The 27,393-nt window shown below is 33.8% G+C and overlaps 1 protein-coding gene across 1 annotated transcript in view; it reads left to right on the forward strand.

Moving 5' to 3' along the window:
* LOC127871235 (MAM and LDL-receptor class A domain-containing protein 1-like) overlaps positions 1-24,112 on the forward strand; it is a 37,928-nt gene extending 13,816 nt beyond the window's left edge. Inside the window, exons 17-22 of the mRNA XM_052413982.1 lie at positions 5,228-5,347; positions 5,700-5,846; positions 6,219-6,484; positions 7,572-7,740; positions 8,038-8,139; positions 23,999-24,112. Coding sequence (XP_052269942.1) covers positions 5,228-5,347; positions 5,700-5,846; positions 6,219-6,484; positions 7,572-7,740; positions 8,038-8,063 — 728 coding nt within the window. The 3' untranslated portion in view covers positions 8,064-8,139; positions 23,999-24,112. The remainder of the gene's footprint in view (positions 1-5,227; positions 5,348-5,699; positions 5,847-6,218; positions 6,485-7,571; positions 7,741-8,037; positions 8,140-23,998) is intronic.
* Positions 24,113-27,393: the final 3,281 nt, after the last annotated feature.

Raw genomic sequence — 27,393 nt, forward strand, 5'->3', positions numbered from 1 at the left:
TATGTTTTACGGATCGTTTCGGCTTAGAGGACTGGGTGAGTCATGTAAAATATCGAATATAATATATATTTTGTATAAACAACATGTAGCAGGATGAGTTGTAGGTAATTGGTCAGTTACCACATTTTAACTAACTATTTTGACCTGCTAATTATTTTCAGCTCAATTCAACACTGAAAAATGCGCAAAATATCACTTTAAACGTTTATTTTGCATGAAGTTAAAACACACCAACAAACATGCACGGCTAACGACCATAGTAATTGTTCGCTTCGCCAATCATCATTTAATCTTAAAATGAACTTGTTTTACAGACATGTTTTCAAATTACATTTAAGCGAACAATGAACATGTGTTTTACAGTATATGTTAAAGGAACACAATTCGAAAAATGCCATACCCATCGGTATCTGTTATACACGGTTTTTGCGGCGACCCATTTGGTGTAAAGGCAGATACTACTGCCATGCAATGAGGACTGATACCGTTCTCTGAAACCAGCTCGTTGTTGAATATGTGAACTTTATCAAGTGTACTGTCGCGGTGCACGGACAATTCTTCGCTGTATATAATGAAAAAGACAACGAATATATATCTGATTGAAACAAAATAGGAAGACCCTTAGATTTTTTTGTCAGTAAACAAATCAGTATTAAATAACCATTCTTTATGATTTCGAAACTCGTCATGGTATGACCAGTCCTTGTAACAAGCCTTGAACCAACATCCGCAGCTACGAACGACTAGACGAAAACCTGAAGGAAAGGACGGCGCTGGCACTTTACAGCGCTGTATATAGTTAAGGCTACGTTTTAGCAAACATAATTAACATTCCAAAAATGAGTGAACATATCAATGAAAATCATAATATATATTCTATATTTAGATCGCAAGAATTAACAATTGGACTTAATCTGTCATTTTATAGTTTTATAAAAAACATTGTAAGTATTTATTGTGTCACGTGTCTCGTATCACAGTGTCATAAAATACAACACTAAACCAAGCGAATTCGTTCAATCGATATCCCTCGCGGAAACAATAATTTTATTTATTGATGTATGTTTCATATTTAAATGCAATAATTCTAATGAATGGAAGTGTATGTTTTGGGTTCTTGTGCATGACACTTCTCCTTTTCGATATGTATAAACCCATAACGTTTCATGTATAAATATCATATATCTGGGATATAGCGCTGTAAAATGTTTGACAGACGGACGGACGGGCCTACTGACTAACAACATCAAAATTATATCCATCCACATTCGGAAGGAAGTAATAAGGTTTGTATTTTTTTTCAAACCAAGTTCCATTTTGAAGCGGCTTTGTTGTTACGACTATGGTGTGACATTCACCACGGCCTCCGTCAGATGTTGTGCAGTTGATAACTGGAAGTACGCCCATCTGAAAGCGAATATATCGAATTACAATTAATTGAAATACACAATATGTTTTACAATTAACTAATATATGTTTATAATGAAAAACAAATGCATCTAAGACAATCTACGTAGTGGCAACAAACAAGACGGTTACATATGTCCAATCATCCACTAATACATACATAGCCAAATCATACAAACATCCAATGGTTCTCACAAACATGGAAAGATAACGTACAAGTTCATCTCAACATACCTTCCTCGGTGATGTTCTTTACGAATTTTAATCTAAAACATCTTTGTTCTCCGTGTTTGCTAACGTAAATTGATGAATGAAATAGAGGATATTTGTTGGATTCGGTGGATTATCGATTTTAAATAACGAGTGATCATAGAAAAAAATATTTTCACGAGTGGCGCAGTTTATATTTTTCCATGATCATGGATGAAACAAATGTAATCAACCAAGTTCTCAAGTTCAACGTAACATTTAGATATATGTTACAAATATAGATGTATACACCTTTTGAACTAAATGCTATATTATTTTATTACAACTGATTAGCCATGCATCTTAACGTACACAGAGCCAATAAAATGGTTTTATTCGTATGAAAATGCGTTAGGACAATGGATGCTTAATATGTATTATGTGTAAAGACATCAATTTAACTAATTATCCATTTACAATCCACAATACATGCACAACTGTTTAAATCCAGTTCGTAACAGAGATACTGTTTGACAACGTAACTATTATAAACGGTATATTACAGACTTATAAGTTTGAGTGCGAGTAATCTTTACCCAGGGACGGAAACACTGAGGCAGATTAGACGGGTCTGTCTTGCTGTTATGTTTTCCTGTGGTTGATACGTTATCTCATTCTTGCAGTCCCTTGTCATGTGGGTGGGAAAATATGAAGTCCGTCCAGCAGTTTAAAACGTGATTGTTTGAGACTCGGGCTGTTTCATACAATATAGACGTGAGAGTGTTATGCTAAATTAATTTCGAGTTATAATCACATCATCGTTAAATAAATTAAACAGATAAAAATAGATCATAAGAAAGCTATCAAAATGCTTCATTAAAACATACGTCTATGTCCAAGAGATACGGTAAGACTTTTTACACTACACATGCAAGTATATGGAAATTTAAAACACACACACACACACACACCACACACCACACACACACACACACACACACACACACACACACACCACACACACACACACACACACACACACACACACACACACACACACACACACACACACACACACACACACACACACACACACACACACACACACACACACACACACACACACACACACACACACACACACACACACACACACACACACACACACACACACACACACACACACACACACACACACACACACACACACACACACACACCACACACACACACACACACACACACACACACACACACACACACACACACACACACACACACACACACACACACACACACACACACACACACACACACACACACACACACACACACACACACACACACACACACACACACACACACACACACACACACACACACACACACACACACACACACACACACACACACACACAAACACACGCACGCACGCACGCACGCTCGCACGCACGCACGCACGCTCGCACGCACGCACGCACGCACGCACATCTTGTTCAACAACTCATGTGAGGACCGAGTAAAACATCAGGAATATGAGGACGTCCCTTTCTCATGGGCAGAGCGCTTCGCCAAAAATGCGTTATTTTCATGATTTGCAGGTTTGTACACGATGAAATTTGCCCGCACGTGGTAGTTTAGGATACAAATCAACACTATCGTAAAGTGTAAACACAAAGAAATTGTATTTGATAATAATTCAACTTAATTGCATGATTCTATATATTACTTTCGAGTGTTAAAATACCCAATTCGTTAACGGTTTTGCACACCTTTCAATGCTATTTCTTTTCTTTTTGTAAACAGGAGCCGATGCTCTAAATGATGTTAGTATGGTAATTAGTGTATTGCTAAATACGTTACGTCTTTATATGTGTATATTTATATTTTTAAATAAATAATATATATAAATGAATAAATAAATGAATAAATAAACAAATAAATAATTATAAATACAAACGTATATTAGAATTTCATTTTTAATTCCACTCAAAATAATGTATCATTGCTCAAGTCATATACTTATAGAAAGGAATCAAAATGACGAAATACAGATATTACACGATAAATAACACAGGCGACATTAAATTAAGCCGTACAAGAATAACAGCGAATACATTCATTTTTTAATATGATGCCATCTGTTTAGTTACTGTAATGCACTAAACTTCAACCAAACTATGTCTTGCTATTGCACAAAATAATGTAAATTAATTTGAAAGTTTACGGTTGACAAATACCAAACCAATCGGATGCATTGATAATATTCATATGGCATATATTAATAAACATGGTAATACTAATAATAAAAACTTGCATGAATAATTTTCGAGTAGCCTTTTAATAATTAAATATTAATTATTTTGTCAAGTGTGGCTTCATCCTTGTTTTATTACACGCTAAAGCTGTGTACATTTGTTTGTAGGATAGACACTACTTTATAACACCAACAACATTTCCCACCGGATCTTCGGTTTTGTGCGAGGTTTCTTCTGCTTGTCAGCTGACTGTCTATTACACTGATAGAACGACATTTGGGTCATCACAAGAATGGTGAGTTCTCTAGGACATAGACGTATGTTTTATTGAAGCATTTTGATAGTTTTTTAATGATCTATTTTTATCTGTTTAATTTATTTAACGATGATGTGATTATAATTCGAAATTAATTTAGCATAACACTCTCACGTGTATATTGTCTTAAACAGCCCGAGTCTCAAACAATCACGTTTTAATCTGCTGGTCGGACTTCATATTTTCCCACCCACATGACAAGGGACTGCAAGAATGAGATAACGTATCAACCACAGGAAAACATAACAGCAAGACAGACCCGTCTAATCTGCCTCAGTGTTTCCGTCCCTGGGTAAAGATTACTCGCACTCAAACTGATAAGTCTGTAATCTACCGTTATAATCGTTACGTTGTCAAACAGTATCGCTGTTACGAAATGGATTTAAACAGTTGTGCATGTATTGTGGATTGTAAATGGATAATTAGTTAAATTGATGTCTAAACACATAATACCTATTAAGCATTCATTGTTCTAACGCATTTTCATACGATTAAAACCATTGTATTGGCTCTGTGTACGTTAAGATGCATGGCTAATCAGTTGTAATAAAATAATATAGCATTTAGTCCAAAAGGTGTATACATCTATATTTGTAACAGATATCTAAATGTTACGATGAACTTGAGAATTTGGTTTATACATTTGTTTCATCCATGATCAAATTCATAGAAAAAATATAAACTGCGCCACTCGTGAAAATATTTTTTTCTATGATCACTCGTTATTTAAAATCGATAATCCACCGAATCCAACAAATATCCTCTATTTCATTCATCAATTTACGTTAGCAAACACGGAGAACAAAGATGTTTTAGAATAAAATTCGTAAAGAACATCACCGAGGAAGGTATGTTGAGATGAACTTGTACGTTATCTTTCGTTGTTTGTGAGAACCATTCGATGTTTGGCTATTGTCATCTCATTCGTCACGGTGCTCAAATATTGACTTCAAACTTAATTGAATGTGCTATAAGGTTTTTTCAAAGGAATAAAACCATGAACATACAAATAAAGAAGAAACACACACACACACACATGTATTCGCATTAATTTCAGTAAAACATCCATGCAAAGGAGTGACATTTTTTGGGCATGCAGTTTGCATCGCAGATCAACAAATGAAATATGGCACTTGTGTCTGTCCGAAAGGATTTAATGGTGAAAATTGCTCGACAGGTAAGATACTTGCATGTATGAGATAAGGTCATACACTGTTTTAATTTAAAACAGTTACATTTAAAATCCTCATCAATGTTCGATAGAGCATTTCAAAACTCTTAATTGCACATAATATAACAATCTAAGTAAAAAGTCACTACGCAGCTTTCAGTTTTGAAAATATATATTGACACACACATATATATATAAGGATAAACAAATTCAAAGCAAACACTATAGTCGATGATAAAATGTTGAATTGAAACATAACTTAACCTATGCATTTTCTTGGAGCATGCTTTAATAATAAAATGGCAACGATATACACTGAACAAAACAAAAACACGTTCAAATACAAATTATATTTTAGACAGCAGATGTAACTTTGACAATGACACCAACTGCATCTGGCACAATGTCCATGTCGGCGACAATTTTGACTGGACACTTCATCAAGGAGAGACACCCTCGGAAAACACAGGTCCAACATATGACCATACTACAGGAACTCACCAAGGTGTGTTACCCTTTAAAAAAAAGTAAACATACATCTGGAAAATATATATTGTTTAAAATTGGTATCCTCGATATTGTGTCATTAAAGTTACTGTGTTGATCAAGCTATAAATTCCAAGTATATTTATGTATGTGTGTGTTGCGCGTGTTTGTGTGTTGGCAAACGCTTTTTTTGTTTTGGACTGTTTTGCAAATGGTCGCTAGCCCGAAATAAAAAAAAATCAGAGAATAAGTTTTCTCTCCTGGTGATGCAGCAAACGATTCATATTGTTCATATTATCATACGCATCTTTTAACGAGTAAACACTATACAGAATCGTGTACAAATGTAAATGTCAATATTCAAATGCAACTTTTCACGTTTTCTTTCAAGGCAAATACTATTATATAGAAACAAGCGCCCCAAGACAGTCTAATGAAACTGCTTGGTTACAAAGTGAATACCTTTCATCTTCTAACGGAGAGACACAATGCTTGGAATTCTGGTATTATATGTTTGGTACTAGTATTGGTTATTTGAACGTACGATTGTCAGAAAACGCAACCATGCCTGGATATAATATCTGGTCCAAGGAAGGAAATCAAGGCCCAAAATGGAAATTTGCACAAGTAACAGTGACAACGGATGGTCTCCATCGGGTAGGCACTTAATTAGTTGATATTAAAAGCACATGTGCAATCATGATTGTTTTCTCAATAATGTATTACCAATGTTTTATGTTGTTTCGCAAACAATATTGCCTATAATCGTGAACAAATGTATAACCAACACGAATTATTGCATAAACTCTATCTATAATGCCCTCTGGCGGGGTGCAGAAACTTGGCAAAAGTAGGGCTTGAACGGGAAAAATCTTGTATTAACAATGCGATTCACGTGCCGTTCAAGCCCTGTTATGTGTTTTTCATATCCATAATCTGGTCTACGCGCAGTTACTTCCCTTCTCCAGCCTTCGACGACTTTCCAAGCATAAATGGGGAACTGAATAAGCACCAGTTTCCTCATGCATGCAGGGATAATGACTATTTCATTCCACTTTTCAAGTTATACCATCTGCACTCTCTTGACAACAGCTTTATTGTATTGGCAACGTCATTGTTTATGTACCTTCAACGTTCCTGCTGTAAATTCCAAAATAATACCTCATTTCTTACTTTACGCGGCTGCATTTCAACTTTGCATTAATCCACTGTTTAAACATATTTTCAATCGAAAACTGCCCATCCGAAGGTAAAGCCTCGTCATTTCGGATGATGACCGAGTGAGGCATATGTAAAACACAACCTTGAACTGTATTGAAATAATCGAATTATTTTGTCGATGTCGAAAGAACAAAACATTGTTTTCAATGATTGTTTAAAATTATTTTGGTATGTGTGATTTGTTTATGCAATAATAGCGAAAATACACATTTTCTCGGACATGATCATCTGCGGGCGCTTTCAAAATCCGTTCCTGCCTGAGTGCTGCGCACTCGGGCAGGAACGTATTTTTCGAGCGCCCGCAGATGATCATGCCCTCGAAAACGTGTATTATCCCTATATACTTACTTCCAATGATGACCCTAAATAAGTTTTGGGCTAACAAACATACATATTTCTTCTAAAAGCAATTTACATCAATTAAGGTAACATGGTATTCGGTCTTTAAATCTTGTCATGTTTTATTAAATTTATCAAACACTATTATTATTAACCGTTATACCATGCAGATTTATAATTTTAGATAATATTTGAAGGAACAGTAGGAAATGGTTATGAGGGTGACATTGCTCTTGATGATATCTCGTTTAAACAAGGCAATTGCTCTCTTGCACACATGATTACATCGGTGGCTTCTGGCATTGTGACATCAACCGTTCCGACTACGACAATGCAAGTCCTTCTTGGACAAGGTACGTTTCGTTTAGAAAATGAAATCCCACAAGCCGACGATAAAATAAATGCATTAATTGACTGTAAAATGCATAATTGCATGGATTTACAATATTGAAAATAGCTTTACTAAACCAAAAAATCCTGTCAGTTACGAAAGACGACAACATGTGTTAAAATCATTTAATATAATGTAATTATTCGAAATAAAGGAAGAGGTTTGTTTTATCTTCAAAGGATATTGAGCCATCAAAAATGGAATGTGTGATATAAAGGTCGATGACCGCAACTGTCGTGTATCTTTGTGTGTTACACAGGTTGCTATGGCGACCCATGCGTTTGAGGCGTGTGCTATGTTCACTTAGACGAATACTTTTGTCTTTGTCCATCTGGGTTCAATGGAATAAACTGTGAAATAGGTATGCATGTAAACTTTTTAAAATCTGCATTAACACTTACTAAAAGTTTCTAACGAATATTAAATTTGTCCGTTCTTCAATTGTAAGTTATTTCATGAATATGTATATTAAAGTTAGCGTACAATTTATTTAAATTGTAAATTGTTTTATCATGCAGATACAGACGAATGTAGATCATCCCCTTGCAAGAATGGGGCAACGTGTGAAGACGGTGTTGATAAGTTTATTTGCCACTGCCCTGATGGATATACTGGGCATTTATGTGATAGATGTAAGCAAATGCTTGTTTTTATAAATACAGTTCTAATAAGATGACATTTCTGTGTTCACTTATCAAATTGTAGTGGACCCGCTAAACCACAAATTATTCTTTTGACATTAAGTCACACATTGTCGCTGCATGATTTCGCATTCAACTTATGTGACTTTATCCAATACGAGCAATCTTGTCATGTATTTCTGCATAATATTTCAGATATGGATTCTTGTAACTCAAATCCATGTGTGAGAGGGAAGTGTTTTTCTCACCTACAACTGCACATATGCATTTGTCCACCGGGCTATTCTGGACAGTTTCGCGGGAGACGTAGGTTTCAATATAGTTCAACGCCAAATTAGTGTCTTTACGACCCGTATATTGTTGTATATATTATTTCGGACAATATAAATATAGTTTTTAAATTTAATAATGCTATTTATGTCTTTGAAGCTTCAAAACGCAAAACGCATTTAAGATATTTGGTTTGATTTGCTAGATGTGTAAGATCCTAATAAATCTTTTTCATTATCCAAATGCTGCATCGATTTCGCCGAAATATACACACAAGTGAATATGCATATGGGCACTTTCTTTACATATCGATGTATAATTATTTAAGATGTCGACCATTGTGCTAGCCATTCGTGTGAAAATAATGGCCGCTGCAGGAATGTCAATTCTTCGTACACATGCGAGTGTCCATTCGGATTTTCAGGACAGGATTGTTCTAAAGGTAGGGTATCCGTCAATGCTTCACATACATTGGTGTGTGACGATATTTCGGATTTTAATTCATCCTCAAGGGCTTAATATTCTTAATATTTAAAAAAACGATCTTACCGCTTTTGTCCGATAACTTTTAATAGATACGGGCTTAATAAGCCATTTGATCTTAAACATGTAAGAAACACACTCAAAGTAACAAAGTTTATATATATGTGTAAAGGTGCTTTTAAACATTAACGTCAAACGCGTTTAGATAATGCCCCTTTACAATCTTTTTTATGCAATTCACCTCAACAGAACATGGAACAAAATGCTTCGCGTGTAATGACAGTAAACTGGATTCTATTTGCAACACCGTTAATACGTGCAACTCAGACGAGGTAAATTAGAAGTAGATTAGAAGTAGACAACATCTATGCAACAACACATCAATAAAATGTTTTGTTTGTGCATCGCTTAGAAAACAAAAACCTTGTTTATTTTATATTCATGTTATTTGTATTTCACATGTTTTTCTTGAAGCAAAAATATTTCAATGTCAACATTTTGTAATTTCAATCTAATACCAACATATACATATGACCGAGTAATGTTAAACTAAATCAATTTACATTCTTTGCATGGTATCAACAATGCGTTTACCTAAGTAAAATTATATAACGATCAAGATGATCGTCGATACCGACTCGTCTACTCATATTTTACTCACATAACTGTGTCTGTGTTTCGTATAAACGAAGCTGCCTACACTATTGGGTATTTTCGAGCCGAGAAAAATGTCTTACACTTAAATGTATTATGAATATTGCTGGGCCAAGTGTGAGGTTGAGCGCTCTATAACCGGTTTAAACCCCCAATGCTTTGCAGTGACCGTTCCAAGGCGTTGACCCCAGCTTTATTCATATTTTGTGTTTATGTTGTTTTGTATTGTGCTGTATTGTGCTGTTTTGTACTGTTTGGGCAATCGATCACTTGCCTTAAATAAAGGACTAACTAATTGTTTTTAATTAGAATTCAATACTGCTCCAGCAGCTGGAGTTTCACTTCTTTATATTGTGTAAATAAAGTAGTTTTATGACATACAGCAGACAATTATTGCAATAAAATATGTCTGTCTGTATTTTCTGGTACTACTTTATGCGACCTTTTATTGTAGCTTTTGAGGAGCAGTATGGTATTTGCTTTAAAAGATAGGCATTGGGTGAATAACTCTCGCTTACACTGTGTGTGTAATATATTGCGTTTGGTTCTTTTAAACAGCAGGTGGTACATTAATATAAAACGAGGTTCTCACTCTCCCGTAAACGGTCACTTGACCTAAAGGAACAATAATATGTAGACTTGACCTGCTGACATATTGTTTTATCCAAAGATTGCCTTAAAATAATAAAGATTAACATTAAGAGTTTGTAAAAACATGTAGCTTTTTGTACGGTTTGACCTGGAGACCCATGGTTTGGATGCATGTTACTCAGATTCAAACTATGCATACACATCGTACAAAGTATTATGACACAGTTTCTTTTAGATAGCTATACATGTTGCTTGTAGATTGATAACAAGATTTGACATTGTGACAAAGTTTGTTTGGACAAACGTGATTCGAGATAGGACCTATTGCTTTTCATTTAACGCTCGACGGCGTCGACCCCAGTTTTTCCCTTCTTTGTAATGTATGTGTTTTTCTTGTGTAGTCGTTTGTTTTGAAGACGGTTTTTCTCGTGCTAATATGCACTAAGTTGCACTTAATGTGTACTAGATATTTAAAATAATATGAAGACATTTTTACTTTCTGACCAACTATGCAAGACGAAGGAAGCCGGTAATAATAATACCACACATTCTTACAGTCATCACTTCATGCTCATGCGAGCTGATACACAAAAGAGCCGCACGCCTTTTCAAACTTTGAACCAAAATAAAACACATGTGAATGAAATATACGTGGATCTTTTTTACCGTGATTTGTTTCAGTCCTGCTATGTGGACACATTTCTTGACGGCGATGGATCAGTTAGATATCATGCAGGATGCAGACCAAGTTCGGTGTGTATCATTTCTGCTAAAATATATACAACGTTCTACGTTAAGTGTTGATGCAAAACATGTTTTTTTTTAAATCGAATCCAATCATGCGCGTATCAGACACATATCAAATCTGAATAAATAATTATTAGTCTTTCAATTCAACTTTGATTCGTTCAATCCTGGTTGTATTGAAAACGGGACAAGTTAAACGCTCACGACACGTGACTGAGTTCATTCGTCTACAAACTAGTATGTTTATTTACAGAACTGTATGCCATCTACAGGAGATAATTGCACACATTGTTGCGATTCTGATTACTGCAACGATAACGGATGTGGACTGACAGGTACGTGCCCATTATCACAAAAACAGGAATACCATTGCCTTGAGCAAGTATACATAAGAATGTTATGTTTTATGCCCGACTGTACGTAGAAACGTTTAGCCATTCTAAATGCATCGGTAACATCCTCAACATCTATTCCACACATTGAAATGACCCTGTAGGCTTAGTTTGATTAAAAAGATGAACATATGCCAAAATTAGGTGCAATTCGACTTGTATCACTTTCTATGAAGGATATGAATTTGGGAATTTCATTCACTCTTTAAATATAATAATTCTCCAATAAAATTACGTGATGGCCAAATTGTGTACCACACGATTACATTTTTCAAAATGTTGGAATATGCTAAACTAAAACAATTGCACTGTAAGGAAGATAACAGTGTTTGGGTAGGGCAGCTTCTCACAAAGTGCTGTACGGATTCAAAAACACAAAACCTTTCTTCCACGAATTTAAGTGACGCCAAATCGCAAGTTGTTTTAGTAAGGGCATTTTGTTTAAAGAAAATATGTATATATTGCATATATGTAGGTTTAACATTTAAGAAAAGGGCTTATTTTGTGTTTATGTTGGTGTGTATTGTGCTGTATTGTGCTGTTTTTACTGTTTTGGAAATCGGTCACTTGCCTTAAATAAAAGACCAACTAATAGTTTTTAATGAGATTTCAATACTGCTCCAGCAGCTGGAGTTTCACTCATTTATATTGATACTAACTTGCATGTTTTCCATATGTAAAAATAAACCCATAGGCGAATGTAAGTAACAATAATTAATTATTTAAAAAAGGTATGTGTCTTCACAGCTGAGAAAATTTATATATGCGCTTTTAGACAGATTAAACTTTTTTTAACTTTTATTAAAATTCATAATGTATAAACCTTGTAAAAAGAACAACTAAATATGTTTTTAATTTATGGATTTGTGTTGGGCAGTAGGTGTCATGGTTAAAGTCACGTATTGTTTTATTAAAGAAACGTCAGAAAACGTTTTCTGCTCAACTTTCAAAACCAAATTGATTTAGTGTAATGACACTAAAGATAAACATTACTTAAATCAATACTTCGTACGGATTGCATGTGGCTATTTGAAATTAAGTTCAATGAAAGTAAGTTTAATGTCACTTTTACTAAATGTGTACAAAAATTCCAATTCATATCGAATTAAGCCAATGACAAGGAATATGTGTATTTCGCAATTAAGAAAACATTATTTGTCATAAATAAACTACATTATTTGGCCTCCCATTGGCTAGTGAAACATTCATTTCACACAATCAATGCAGACAAACTACCAAGAACAAGATATGTTTCGGACGTTTTCTTCCCACTGCTCTTTCTTATAATCTAATGACATAACAATGTATAACGAACCCTTGGATTTCTTCTTTATGTTTATATAATATAATCACATTAGTACAAAGTTCGCTAAGTGTAAGTTACGTGTGACCTTATGTATACCTTACGATTTTTAAATAATTTGATTTCAGGCTACCATCCTGCAAGTCAGCGTGGGCCGATATGTTTTGACTGCGATGATATGACTGACATGGCTTTTTGCAAGCAGATCACGCAATGTGCTCCCGACGAGGTAATAGTTTCTATATGGGAATAGGTGAAAATTATTTTTTTCTTCTTATTTACATGAAGTATATATATCAATAGACCATAGTCGGCGGTTCTATGTTTTGTTTTTCCTGGTGAAGTGGCATGAACCGTTTTGTCTGTTGGTTCCGAAATAACATTAACATTTATTGCAAGTTGCATGAATGAATAGCTTTCTTAAAAACAACACAAAATCTCTATGCGTGTTATGCCATAATGTTCGTTCAAAGTTTGTATAGAAAAAATTAATTTGATTGGTTAACACAAAGTATGCTTTAGGTTATGGCATATCTTTCATAAATGCAGAATACAATGTTCCGTCATATTATATGGTTATTCTTAAAAGAACGAATATCAAACACTTATTTCAAAATGTATTAGTGGCACTTTCTTGTTTGACATCACTTTAACTAAAAACTTATTTTCACAGATACACGTGGAATCGTCATACACGTTTTCACTGTTTTATTTTGTGTAATAATATCTGAAAATATGCAAATTGTTTAACTTTGCTACAGATGTGTACAGTGTATGGAAGTCCGTCAATGAACTACGACAGCAAATGCATTTCCAAGAACAATCAGGTTTGTCTTAGTTTTAACCAAGTGCGCAACATGTATTTGTTAACGTCAGTTGACCCTTCATGTTATCTTATTTTTGTACGTAAACCATGTCGCAATACATATGTTATATATACATGATTTTTGTGTTTCTTCTTTCAGTGCGATACCCAAGGTGGTAACGGGTTTTGTCAGTTTTGCTGCTTCCACGACATGTGTAACCAAAATTGCACTAAGCACTAAAATGGACTAGCTATATATACAAACTCTTATCTTGATAATGTATTTGGAGTTTTTTTAATACTGTATAACACCACTTGTCGTTGTAAAATGCTGGAATTTTATGTTATGTAATTTGTGTATATTCGAAACAAATTATTGTTGTGCATTTAAACATATATGATACTTTATATAGGATGTTATTTATCTTTTAATAACGAATATTTTTGTTCTGGTGCCTTTGTTTTACGTTAATATACGAACACAGCTTATATAACTGTTTTTGATGTTTTGTTATAATTTTTATCTTTCAATTGTTTCCAAATGGTTCCTGAACTATGTTAAATGTCTCTGAGTCGTAGAATGCAAATTGATACATTTATTAATAGGAATGAAACGTTTTGACGTGTTAATATTATTTTCTATAAATAAAATTAGTCTAGATCGTTACTTTGTTATATGTGCACACATATTTAAAATCCATCTCAAACGAAAATATTTCAATCCATACTGAAATAGCATCAGTTCTTACGATGGGATACATCTATTTTACTTCCTCGATTTACTCCACAGATGTTATAGACTTTCGCGTTTATCACAAAATTGTCATACTTCAGTCGATTTAGTTTAGTTTTTTGTAATTACATCGACCAAATTGTGAACAGACGCAGGGTTTGCAACACTGATATATATTAAACATGTTATAGGACTTAGACTAACGACAACAGTCGTTCTAAGTATAGTAATGTGACTTGTGTAAAAATATTCTAGCACGTGGTGTAACGTAATACTAGAACATCCACGCAAAAAGCCAGAAAGGTTCTTTCATAAGCATAAACTAGCTGTTCACAAAAAGGCGGTTATGTATTGTTAACAAGATGTCTAAATCATAGGCACTTTAACGCAACACTCAGTTTTCAAAACTTATTTTTTCTATCGATGGATTTTTTCTTAATTTCAAATACAAACACATACATCATAGATTTATATTACCTTAAATGTACATTGCATTAGTCCACAGTTTGATGAGCAATATTTGATTTTACAATGACATTCAAAAATAAAATCACAAAATGACATAATCTTTAACTATTAACTTTCAGTATAAATACCCTGACTTAATCCCAATCGAACATGCTTTAAACAAGGGTTGCTGAATATAACTTATGTCAACGTATTTTTCTTATGACAGTCTATCATATAACTGCAATCCAGAACACAAGATATCCAGTCGAGGAATGGTTAATCTGTTCCCGAATATGATTCCAATCGAGTGCAGATTCAGAAGTAAATTAAATACATAATCAACAGTTTATGAAAAAAGATGATGGTTAAATCCTCGATTTCCGTAGGAAACCTGGGCGTAAATAAAAAATATGTTTAGTCATGTGTAAAACGATATAGAATTGACTCGTTGTTTTTGCAACCCTTTCCAAAGATTGATTTGACAGTACACACGATAGTAACACTTGTAATGAAATACAAAATTGAAACAGCTGTGAACCAATCAACTTCAGTTAAGTCATTGTTGACCGTATGTAACGAATAGGCATGCATTCAACCAAATACGATTAAAAGTGTAATGCAGGCATCTACATTCTTTTAAGTGTGTAAAGTTTGTTATAAAAATTGGCAAAACGAAGACGTAACAAGTTGAAATGAACAACTACATTCTATTTTTATTTTATACTATCAAAGTTACCGCAAATCTTTGATATTCAAGTATATACATGTATGTTTTTATTGCAGAATATTCCGTTACTAAAGCGTTGTTCAACAAACAAGAATATGTATGTGTTACACATTTAAACATAAAAATTTTGAGCATTTAGATAGGCAGCATATTCTGTTAGTTACCAATATATCGACCATATTTAGGCGAATTTTAACGTCTTCAGCACACAATGTTGTCACATAAGGGATCAACATGTGTAGGTAACGTGTACGTAGATGCTTTCGCTGAAATTTAATACACTTTACAGTCTTTTAATTTCTCATGCATTTATCTTCTCACCAAAGAACTGTTTTTCTTAAAATGCTTACCAGCCCAATCATGATCGCCTTGCATAAAAAAACATGAAATAAAATCACGTAAGCGTATGTATTGTAGCGAGTATACACATATGTTTTTCTCCCTATAATGTTTATTCTTACAATGCAATTTAGTGATCATTATTGAAAAATATGAGTGTATTCGTATGTTCGAAGATAGGCGGCACCGTTTCCGAAATTTCATACGGATTTTATTTTGTCCGGATGTCCTATTCGTCCAACAAATGTTCGTGTTTTGGCGAAACTCAAACTGTATGATTTCTAGAGTAGCGACCATTTAACGTATTCATCAACATGCGGTTGGTAATATTTAAACGTTTCCCGTTTTCAGATATAATTTATTTCAGATTTACCCGAAAAGTCAAATTGTCAATTATGAAAAATGTTTGTTATTTAACAGAAGTTCGGATTTGCACTTGTAAACATTATCGCAGTTAAAACAATGAAATTGTATGGTTTTTGCGTGTAAAGGGCTCATCAGCAGTTTGTTTTTGATAATGTTTTGCTTGCGTATAGATATAACTATAAGGTTAGTTGTTATTTTGCTCAACAAAGATCAACGATTCTATGTTAAGATAAGATATTCGCAAGGCAAATGTAATCCTATATTATAGCACAAACACTATAATTATGCTGTTAAATCCGTTTAATAAAGTTCATTAATTATCATGCATGTATAATAAGGACATGTGTTGAAAAAATAAAAATGAAACAAAATATTATAGTCAATAAAGATGTTTGAATAAAGACTGCAGTAAACATCAAATACATAAAGATCGAATTAAGTATTTGAATATTCTGCCATGACCGTTCAAGAAATTATTCTAGAAGTCTTACTGTGGCCGTGCCTGTCGACGCGCCAAAGTAGGCGGGACCTTTTGCGACGGGAACAACCTTGACGGCGGTCGAGACATCGGAAGTGGTTTCTTGTAAACCACATCAATGGTGTCAGAGTCACCATTTCCTTTGATCATCTTGATCGCGAGATAGAAAATCACGCCTACCACCATCGCTCCAGCCATTCCAACGGCCCCCACACCAGCAGCCTTGTGCAAGGAATCGCTTGGTGACACAGGTTTTCTCTTAATGATCTCCACAGGGGGTTTGTTGTCCTTGTCTATCGTACATACGCAGCTCACGAGGCCCGTCTTGACTTGTTTCTTCTGTATGGGTTATCGAGTTACACGATATAATTTTTAATTCGTAACGTAAATTAACAAGCAATGGCGTGTTCATCTGTTGTCAACTGAAGATCGAAATAATAATCTAATCGTTCGGTGCATATATCGGCAGTTACATAACAGCAATATATATATATATATATATATATATATATATATATATATATATATATATATATATATATATATATATATATATATATATATATATATTGATAGAAAGCTCAATCTCATGAACACCGTGTCCAATGTTAAAATGTAATTGAAGCGATTGATTCTATTCAATATATGTACATGCAGTTGTATATGATTTATGGTCAAACATGTATTTACCGCTCGCGTTCCCGCTGAAAAATGAATATATAACTCCATTAATTGAAAAACACATATCACATTGCACTCAAAAAAGTCAGTGACAAAAGAAATATATATTTTAGACGAGCCTTTCATAATAGTACTTCTCATTAACAAACATAAGCATGTCAAATGATTATCGCAAGACAAAATTTATACTTGAAAGACAGAGAATAATTAATTTCATTTCGAACATATATCTAAACGAAAACACGCCGAAAAGTGTATTAAAAAATGGTAAAATATGTCTCGTGTGTATAATGCATGCGATTGCTGGTGGTGCCTCGGGACTTAATCCGCAATGATATGTACAATCACAATCACACTCAAGGTTAATATAGCATTTGGGGATTTAATAATTCCAATGAAACACAATATACTCACCCTCCTTCTCGTAAGCACACTTCGTATTGCCCGGAACTGAAATAGTAACACGGAATGTCTGCGAAATACATATAAATAGATAGTTAAACAAATAGATAAACTATATTTACAAAATGTACACAAACATGTATGACATCATTAATCAGTTACAATGTACATTTTGTATAACGAAAACAACAAAGAATACGTGTTTAAAAACCGATGCAGCTATTAACGATTGCTAAATACTGACCAGATTTGGAGACCATTGTGTTCATGCAGACTACGTTCCTGAAATAATTGACATCAGACGATAATTCAAAGTAAATAAATAAGCACCATGAACACTGTATGAGTGAAGCGTTAAATATATTTAGCAAATGGGTTTGCGTGTGATTCTTGCTTTATGCGTGATTTAAAAATAGTGAATCAACTCGGCTCACATCATTTAGTAGTCATCAATTTTATCAAATCACAAAACGACAATCTGTTCAGGTTATGTAAATTGCGTCCTTTTTCATATCACAGGAACCCATCTCACACTTGAAATTTATGCAACGTTGTTTTGCATTGATATTCAAGTACACAAATCATGGACGCTCCTACCAGCAGGTGTATTTGAATTGCTTGAAATGCTGCCTAGTCGTTAAACATTAAACCATATTTAAAATAGATAAAGTTGGATAGCAATACAATGTACATTTCCATTTCGGCCCTCATTTACGTTTCACAAGTAAGGCTTAAAGTGATATTATGGGCATCTTACAGTTTATTGGTGTCTATCGCAACCGTTGTTTATTTTTGGAGGTTTCGCTTCATTTACACTTATATTTGTTAATGCAGCATCAACAAACTAAAACAATATCCCGAAAAGAGAAAAATAATGCACTTGAATATCAACCGTACTTTCGTTTTGACAACTGACGACATAAATGATTCGATTTACGGTGTGAATCTAAATCTTGTTTTAGTGCAGATTCGTTCATACGACACAAAGACACAATTATGTTTTACGGATCGTTTCGGCTTAGAGGACTGGGTGAGTCATGTAAAATATCGAATATAATATATATTTTGTATAAACAACATGTAGCAGGATGAGTTGTAGGTAATTGGTCAGTTACCACATTTTAACTAACTATTTTGACCTGTTAATTATTTTCAGCTCAATTCAACACTGAAAAATGCGCATAATATCACTTTAAACGTTTATTTTGCATGAAGTTAAAACACACCAACAAACATGCACGGCTAACGACCATAGTTATTGTTCGCTTCGCCAATCATCATTTAATCTTAAAATGAACTTGTTTTACAGACATGTTTTCAAATTACATTTAAGCGAACAATGAACATGTGTTTTACAGTATATGTTAAAGGAACACAATTCGAAAAATGCCATACCCATCGGTATCTGTTATACACGGTTTTTGCGGCGACCCATTTGGTGTAAAGGCAGATACTACTGCCATGCAATGAGGACTGATACCGTTCTCTGAAACCAGCTCGTTGTTGAATATGTGAACTTTATCAAGTGTACTGTCGCGGTGCACGGACAATTCTTCGCTGTATATAATGAAAAAGACAACGAATATATATCTGATTGAAACAAAATAGGAAGACCCTTAGATTTTTTTGTCAGTAAACAAATCAGTATTAAATAACCATTCTTTATGATTTCGAAGCTCGTCATGGTATGACCAGTCCTTGTAACAAGCCTTGAACCAACATCCGCAGCTACGAACGACTAGACGAAAACCTGAAGGAAAGGACGGCGCTGGCTCTTTACAGCGCTGTATATAGTTAAGGCTACGTTTTAGCAAACATAATTAACATTCCGAAAATGAGTGAACATATCAATGAAAATCATAATATATATTCTATATTTAGATCGCAAGAATTAACAATTGGACTTAATATGTCATTTTATAGTTTTATAAAAAACATTGTAAGTATTTATTGTGTCACGTGTTTCGTATCACAGTGTCATCAAATACAACACTAAACCAAGCGAATTCGTTCAATCGATATCCCTCGCGGAAACAATAATTTTATTTATTGATGTATGTTTCATATTTAAATGCAATAATTCTAATGTATGGAAGTGTATGTTTTGGGTTCTTGTGCATGACACTTCTCCTTTTCGATATGTATAAACCCATAACGTTTCATGTATAAATATCATATATCTGGGAAATAGCGCTGTAAAATGTTTGACAGACGGACGGACGGGCCTACTGACTAACAACATCAAAATTATATCCATCCACATTCGGAAGGAAGTAATAAGGTATGTATTTTATTCAAACCAGGTTCCATTTTGAAGCGGCTTTGTTGTTACGACTATGGTGTGACATTCACCACGGCCTCCGTCAGATGTTGTGCAGTTGATAACTGGAATTACGCCCATCTGAAAGCGAATATATCGAATTACAATTAATAGAAATACACAATATGTTTTACAATTAACTAATATATGTTTATAATGAAAAACAAATGCATCTAAGACAATCTACGTAGTGGCAACAAACAAGACGGTTACATATGTCCAATCATCCACTAATACATACATAGCCAAATCATACAAACATCAAATGGTTCTCACAAACATGGAAAGATAACGTACAAGTTCATCTCAACATACCTTCCTCGGTGATGTTCTTTACGAATTTTAATCTAAAACATATTTGTTCTCCGTGTTTGCTAACGTAAATTGATGAATGAAATAGAGGATATTTGTTGGATTCGGTGGATTATCGATTTTAAATAACGAGTGATCATAGAAAAAAATATTTTCACGAGTGGCGCAGTTTATATTTTTCTATGATCATGGATGAAACAAATGTAATCAACCAAGTTCTCAAGTTCAACGTAACATTTAGATATATGTTACAAATATAGATGTATACACCTTTTGAACTAAATGCTATATTATTTTATTACAACTGATTAGCCATGCATCTTAACGTACACAGAGCCAATACAATGGTTTTATTCGTATGAAAATGCGTTAGGACAATGGATGCTTAATATGTATTATGTATAAAGACATCAATTTAACTAATTATCCATTTACAATCCACAATACATGCACAACTGTTTAAATCCAGTTCGTAACAGAGATACTGTTTGACAACGTAACTATTATAAACGGTATATTGCAGACTTATAAGTTTGAGTGCGAGTAATCTTTACCCAGGGACGGAAACACTGAGGCAGATTAGACAGGTCTGTCTTGCTGTTATGTTTTCCTGTGGTTGATACGTTATCTCATTCTTGCAGTCCCTTGTCATGTGGGTGGGAAAATATGAAGTCCGTCCAACAGTTTAAAACGTGATTGTTTGAGACTCGGGCTGTTTCAGACAATATAGACGTGAGAGTGTTATGCTAAATTAATTTCGAGTTGTAATCACATCATCGTTAAATAAATTAAACAGATAAAAATAGATAATAAGAAAGCTATCAAAATGCTTCATTAAAACATACGTCTATGTCCAAGAGAACTCATTATTCTTGTGATGACCCAAATGTCGCTCCATCAGTGTAATGTTTTAATTTAAAACAGTTACATTTAAAATCCTCATCAATGTTCGATAGGGCATTTCAAAACTCTTAATTGCACATAATATAACAATCTAAGTAAAAAATCACTACGCAGCTTTCAGTTTTGAAAATATATATTGACACACACATATATATATAAGGATAAACAAATTCAAAGCAAACACTATAGTCGATGATAAAATGTTGAATTGAAACATAACTTAACCTATGCATTTTCTTGGAGCATGCTTTAAAAATAAAAAAGCAACGATAAATACTAAACAAAACAAAAACACGTTCAAATACAAATTATATTTTAAACAGCATTTGTAACTTTGACAATGACACTAACTGCATCTGGCACAATGTCCATGTCGGCGACAATTTTGACTGGACACTTCATCAAGGAGAGACACCCTCGAAAAACACAGGCCCAACATATGACCATACTACAGGAACTCACCAAGGTGTGTTACCCTTTAAAAAAAGAGTAAACATTCATCTGGAAAATAGTGATTGTATTTATTGATATCCTCGATAGTGTGTCGTAAAAGTTACTGTATTGATCAAGCTAATACATTCCAAGTATTGTTATGTATATGTCTGTTGCGCGTGTTTGTGTAGTGTCAAGCGCTTTTTGTTTTGGACTGTTTTGCAAATGGTCGCTTGCCCAAAATAAAAAGAAACGTTCATAAAATACGTTTTCTCTCCTGGTGAAGCAGCAAACGTTTCATGTTGTTCATATTCTCATACGGATCTTTAAACGTGTAAACACTGTACAGAATCGTTTTAAAATGTTTATGTACATTATTAAAATGCGACTGTTCACGTTTTCTTTTCAGGGAAATACTATTATATAGAAACAAGCTCCCCATGACAGGCTAATGAAACTGCTTGGTTACAAAGTGAATACCTTTCATCTTCTAACGGAGAACGCACTGCTTGGAATTCTGGTATTATATGTATGGTGCTAGTATTGGTTATTTGAACGTACGATTGTCAAACATTACAACCGTCCCTGGATATAACATCTGGTCCATGGAAGGAAATCAAGGCCCAACATGGATATTTGCGCAAGTAACAGTGACAACGGATGGTCTCAATCGGGTAGGCACTAAATAAGTTGATACTAACAAAACATGTGCAATCATGATTGTCTGCTCTATGATGAATTTTCCATGTTTTGCGATGTTTCTCAAACGATATTGCCTATAATCATGAATAAATGTAGAACCAACACGGATACTTACGTCATATAAAGGCCTTAAATAAGTTTCGGGAAAATAAACATACATATTTCTTCTAAAAGCAATTTACATCGATTAAGGTAACATGTTATTCGGTCTTTTAATATCGTCGACCCATGTTTTATTAAAATTATCAAACACTATTATTATAAACCGTCATATAATGCAGATTTATATTTTCAGATTATATTTGAAGGAACAGTAGGAAATGGTTATGAGGGTGACATTGCTCTTGATTACATCTCGTTTAAACACGGAAACTGCTCAAAACCAACTGCTCAAAAGATTACATCGGTAGCGTCCAGAATTGCGATATCAACCGTTCTGACTACGATAATGCCCCTAATTGGACAAGGTACATTTCGTTTAAAAAAGAAATTCAGTAACAGGTTGCAGGATCACGTGATCTTTTGGATTTCCACCTTTTAACTTTTATGGTTTTTAACGCGATGGTAAGTGGTGCTTCATTTCAAATAACATTTGTAAACAAGTTTTCTTAAGAATTTTAACTTGTGCATAAAATACAGTTTTTGTATGCTGCTTATGGCAATGTGTAATACATCAGAATTACTTTATTTAATAAGCGTGTGTTTGCATTCATAATACACGGCTATGTAAATAGTATGTTTTACGCAACCTGAAATGTTGTCACCGAGTTCAGACGTATTCAAGGATTTATTTTTATACCTTAAGATATCAGCACAAACTGCAAGAACAACTGTCTTTTACGCACTATAGATGTTTGCAAATGTTTTTCAATAACTTGAGATACTTGCAAAATAAAGTTCTTAACGGTGAGATTACATTCTGTCCAGCCCGTGTGTAAACCCCTGAAAACCCCGTTGATTCTGCACCCTGGTAAGCCAACGATAGAAGAAATGCGTTTATTGACTGTAAAATGCCTAATTACATGGATTTACAATATTGGATATAGCTTTACTAAACAAAAAATTACTTTGTGTGTTACGAAAGACGTCAACAAATGTTTAAATCATTTATTATAATGTTATTGTTCTAAATACATAACATATTTTTGCTCTGTACGGGTTATCGGGCCATCAAAAATGGAATGTGTGTTATTAAGGTCGATGACCTCAACTTTCGTTTATCTGTGTGTGTTACATAGGTTGCTTTGGCGACCCATGCGTTTGAGGCGTGTGCTATGTTCACTTAGACGAATACTTTTGTCTTTGTACATCTTGGTTCAATTGAATAAACTGTGAATAATATGCATGTAAACTGTGTTCAATCTGCATTAACACTTACTAAAAGTTGCAAACGAATATTCGTGCTTCAATTGTTAGTTATTTCATCAATATGTTTATTACATTTAGTGTACAACTTATTTAAATTGGTGTGAATCGCCTCGTCATGCAGATACAGACGAATGCAGTTCAGCCCCTTTCAAGAATGGGGCAACGTGTGAAGACGGTGTTGATAAGTTTATGTGCCACTGCACTGATGGATATACTGGGCATTTATGCGAAACATGTAAGCATGTTCTCGCTCTTATTAATACTGTTCTTATAAGATGACAATTCTGTGTTCACTTAACAAATTGTAGTGGACCCGCTAAAACCATAGATTATTCATTTGACATTAAGTAAAAAAATGTTGCTGCACGGTTTCGCATTCAAATGATGTGACATTAGCCAGTCCAAGCAATCTTGTCCTGTATTTATGCATTATATTTCAGATATGGATCCTTGTAACTAACTTCAATGTGTGAGAGGGAAGTGTTTTTCTCACCTACAACTGCACATATGCATTTGTCCAGCGGGCTTTTCTGGACAGTTTTTCGAGAGACGTAGCAATATAGTTCAACGCCAAATTTATATATAAACGACCCGTTCATTGTTGTACATGTATATATTATTTCGCACAATATAAATAAACATTTTTCAATATAAATGATGCGATTAAAGTCTTTGAAGTTTTAAAACGCAAAACGCACTGAACATATTTGGTTTGATTTGTTATGTGTAAGATCCTAATAAACCTTTTTCATTATCTAAATCAAATCTATTTGAACCCGAAACATGAAAACACGTTAATATGCATACGGGCAATTTTTTTACGTATCGATGTATAATAATTTAAGATTTCGACCATTGTGCTAGCCATCCGTGTGAAAATAATGGCCGCTGAATGAATGTCAATTCTTCGTACACATGCGAGTGTCAATTCGGATTTTCAGGACAAAATTGTTCTAAAGTAGGGTATCCGTCAATTGCTTCATATACATTGGTATGTGCCAATATTTTGGATTTTAATTAATCATTAAGGGCTTAATCTTCTTAATACCTTAAAAACGATCTTACCGTTTGTTTCCGATAATTCTTAATAGATACGGGCTTAATACGCCATTTGATCTAAAACATGTAAGAAACACACTCAAAGTAACAAAGTTTATATATATATGTAAAGGTGCTTTTAAACATTAACGTCACACGCATTTAGATAATGTCCCTTAACGATATTTTCTAATGCAATTCACCTCAACAGACAGTAAAATGGATTCTATTTGCAACACCTAACTACGTGCAACTCAGACGAGGTATATTAGAAGTAGACACTATCTATGAAATTACACATAAATACAAAACCGTTTTGCCAGTGCATCGATTAGAAAACACAAAACGTTTATTTTTATATTCACGTTATTTGTATTTGACATGTATTTCTTGAAACAAGTTTATACGATTTCAATGTCAACATTTTGTAATTTCAAACGTATACCAATATATGCATATGACCGAGTAATGTTAAACTAAATCAATTTACATTCTTTGTATGGTATAAAAAAAAATCGTTTACTACAGAAAAATTATATATTAAAACGGTCAAGACGATCGTCGTCGATACCGACTCGTCTACTCATATTTTACTCACATGGTTGTGTCGGTGTTTCGTACGAACGAAGCTGCCTATACTATTTGGTATTTTCGAGCAGAGAAACTGTCTTGTGTAAATAAAGTAGTTTTATAACATACAGCAGAAAATTGTTGAAAAAATACATGTCGTCTTTTACTGTCTGGTACTACTTTGTGTGACCTTTTATTCTAGTTTTTGATTCAGCAGTATGGCACTTACTTTGACAGAAAGGCATTGGGTCAATTACACTAGCTTAAACTGTGTCTTATAATATTTCGGTTGGGGGTTTTTAACAGCATTTGGTACATGAATATAACAAGAGGTTTTCACTCGCCCGTAAACGCTCATTTGACCTAAAAGTACAACAATAGTCGTAGTTTTGACCTAATTACATATTCAAACATCGTCTTGAAATAATTAATGTTAAAATAGAATATTTTGTAAAAACATGTTGCTTTCAGAGTTGATACAAGGTTTGAATACGGTTTGACCTGGTGAGCCATGGTTTGGATGCACGTTACTTAGATTTAAACTTTGCATGAACATTGCAAAAAACATTTTGATCTAGGTTCTGTAAGAGAGCAATACATGTTTCTTGTAGATTGATAACACGATTTGACATTGTGACATAGTTTGTTTGGACACACATGATTCGAAATAGGAACTATTGCTTTCCATTTTACATTCTAAGACGTCGACCCCTAGTTGTTCTCTTCTTTAAAAGTATGTGCTTTTCTTGTGTATTGCATTTGTTTTGAAATAGGTTTCTTGCCAAAAATGAAGGAATGCATTTAAAAATAAGATTTTTCGTATTAACTTTCTGACCAACTATTTGGTTGAATGCATTCATATTCGTTGCACACGGTCAACAGTTACTGAACTGAGTAGATTGGTTCAAGCTGGTTTTTTTTTAATTACAATTATTACTATGGCGTTTACTTTCAAATCAATCGTTTGAAAAGGTTGCATTAACATGGAGTCATTTCTATATCGTTGTATACATTACTAAACATATTTATTATTTACGTCCAGGTCTCCTAAGAAAATCGAGGATTAAAACATCATCATGTTTTCATGAACTGTTGACGAATGTATTAAATGTACTTTTATCAAATGTACTCAAATGGAATCATATTCTGAAAAAGATACACCATTCGTCGACTTAATATTTTGGGTTCTGGATAACAGTTATATGAAATACTGTCATAAGAAAAATTCGTTGACATTAATGATATTCAGCAACTCGAAATTTACCCTTGTTTAAAGCATGTTCGATTAAGATTGGCAATAGGTATTTAAAGTGAAAGTTTATAGTTAAATATTATGCCATATTGTGTTTTTTTTTATTTGTGAATGTAATTACTAAATTATATATTGTTGATCAAACAATGTACTAATGCAATGTACATTAACGGTAATATTAACATATGATTTATGTGTTTGTATTTTGAATTAAGAAGAAATCCATCTATAGAATAAATAAGTTTTGAAAACTGTTCTTGTTGCGCTAAAGTTGCTATGATTCTAAACATCATGTTTACAATTATAAACCGCCTTTGAATGAGCAGCTATTTTATCGTTTTTAAATAACATTTTTGGCCTTGTGGCGTGGATGTTCTAGTGTTACGCTCCACCACAGGTTAGCATATTTTTACACAGCTCCTATTAGTATAATTCGAACGAATGTGGCCAAAAGTCCAACATGTAAGATATACCAGTGTTGCATACCCTGCGTCTGTTAACAATTTGTTCGATGTTATTACAAACAAACTAAACTATATCGACTGAAGTATCAAAATTTTATGAGTTTCTATAAATGCGAAAGCCAATAACATCTGTGGAATAAATCAAGGACGTAAAATAGATATATCCCATCGGAAGAACGGATGCTATTTCAG

Source organism: Dreissena polymorpha, chromosome 3 (genome assembly GCF_020536995.1).
Source record: "Dreissena polymorpha isolate Duluth1 chromosome 3, UMN_Dpol_1.0, whole genome shotgun sequence".
NCBI lineage: Eukaryota > Metazoa > Mollusca > Bivalvia > Myida > Dreissenidae > Dreissena > Dreissena polymorpha.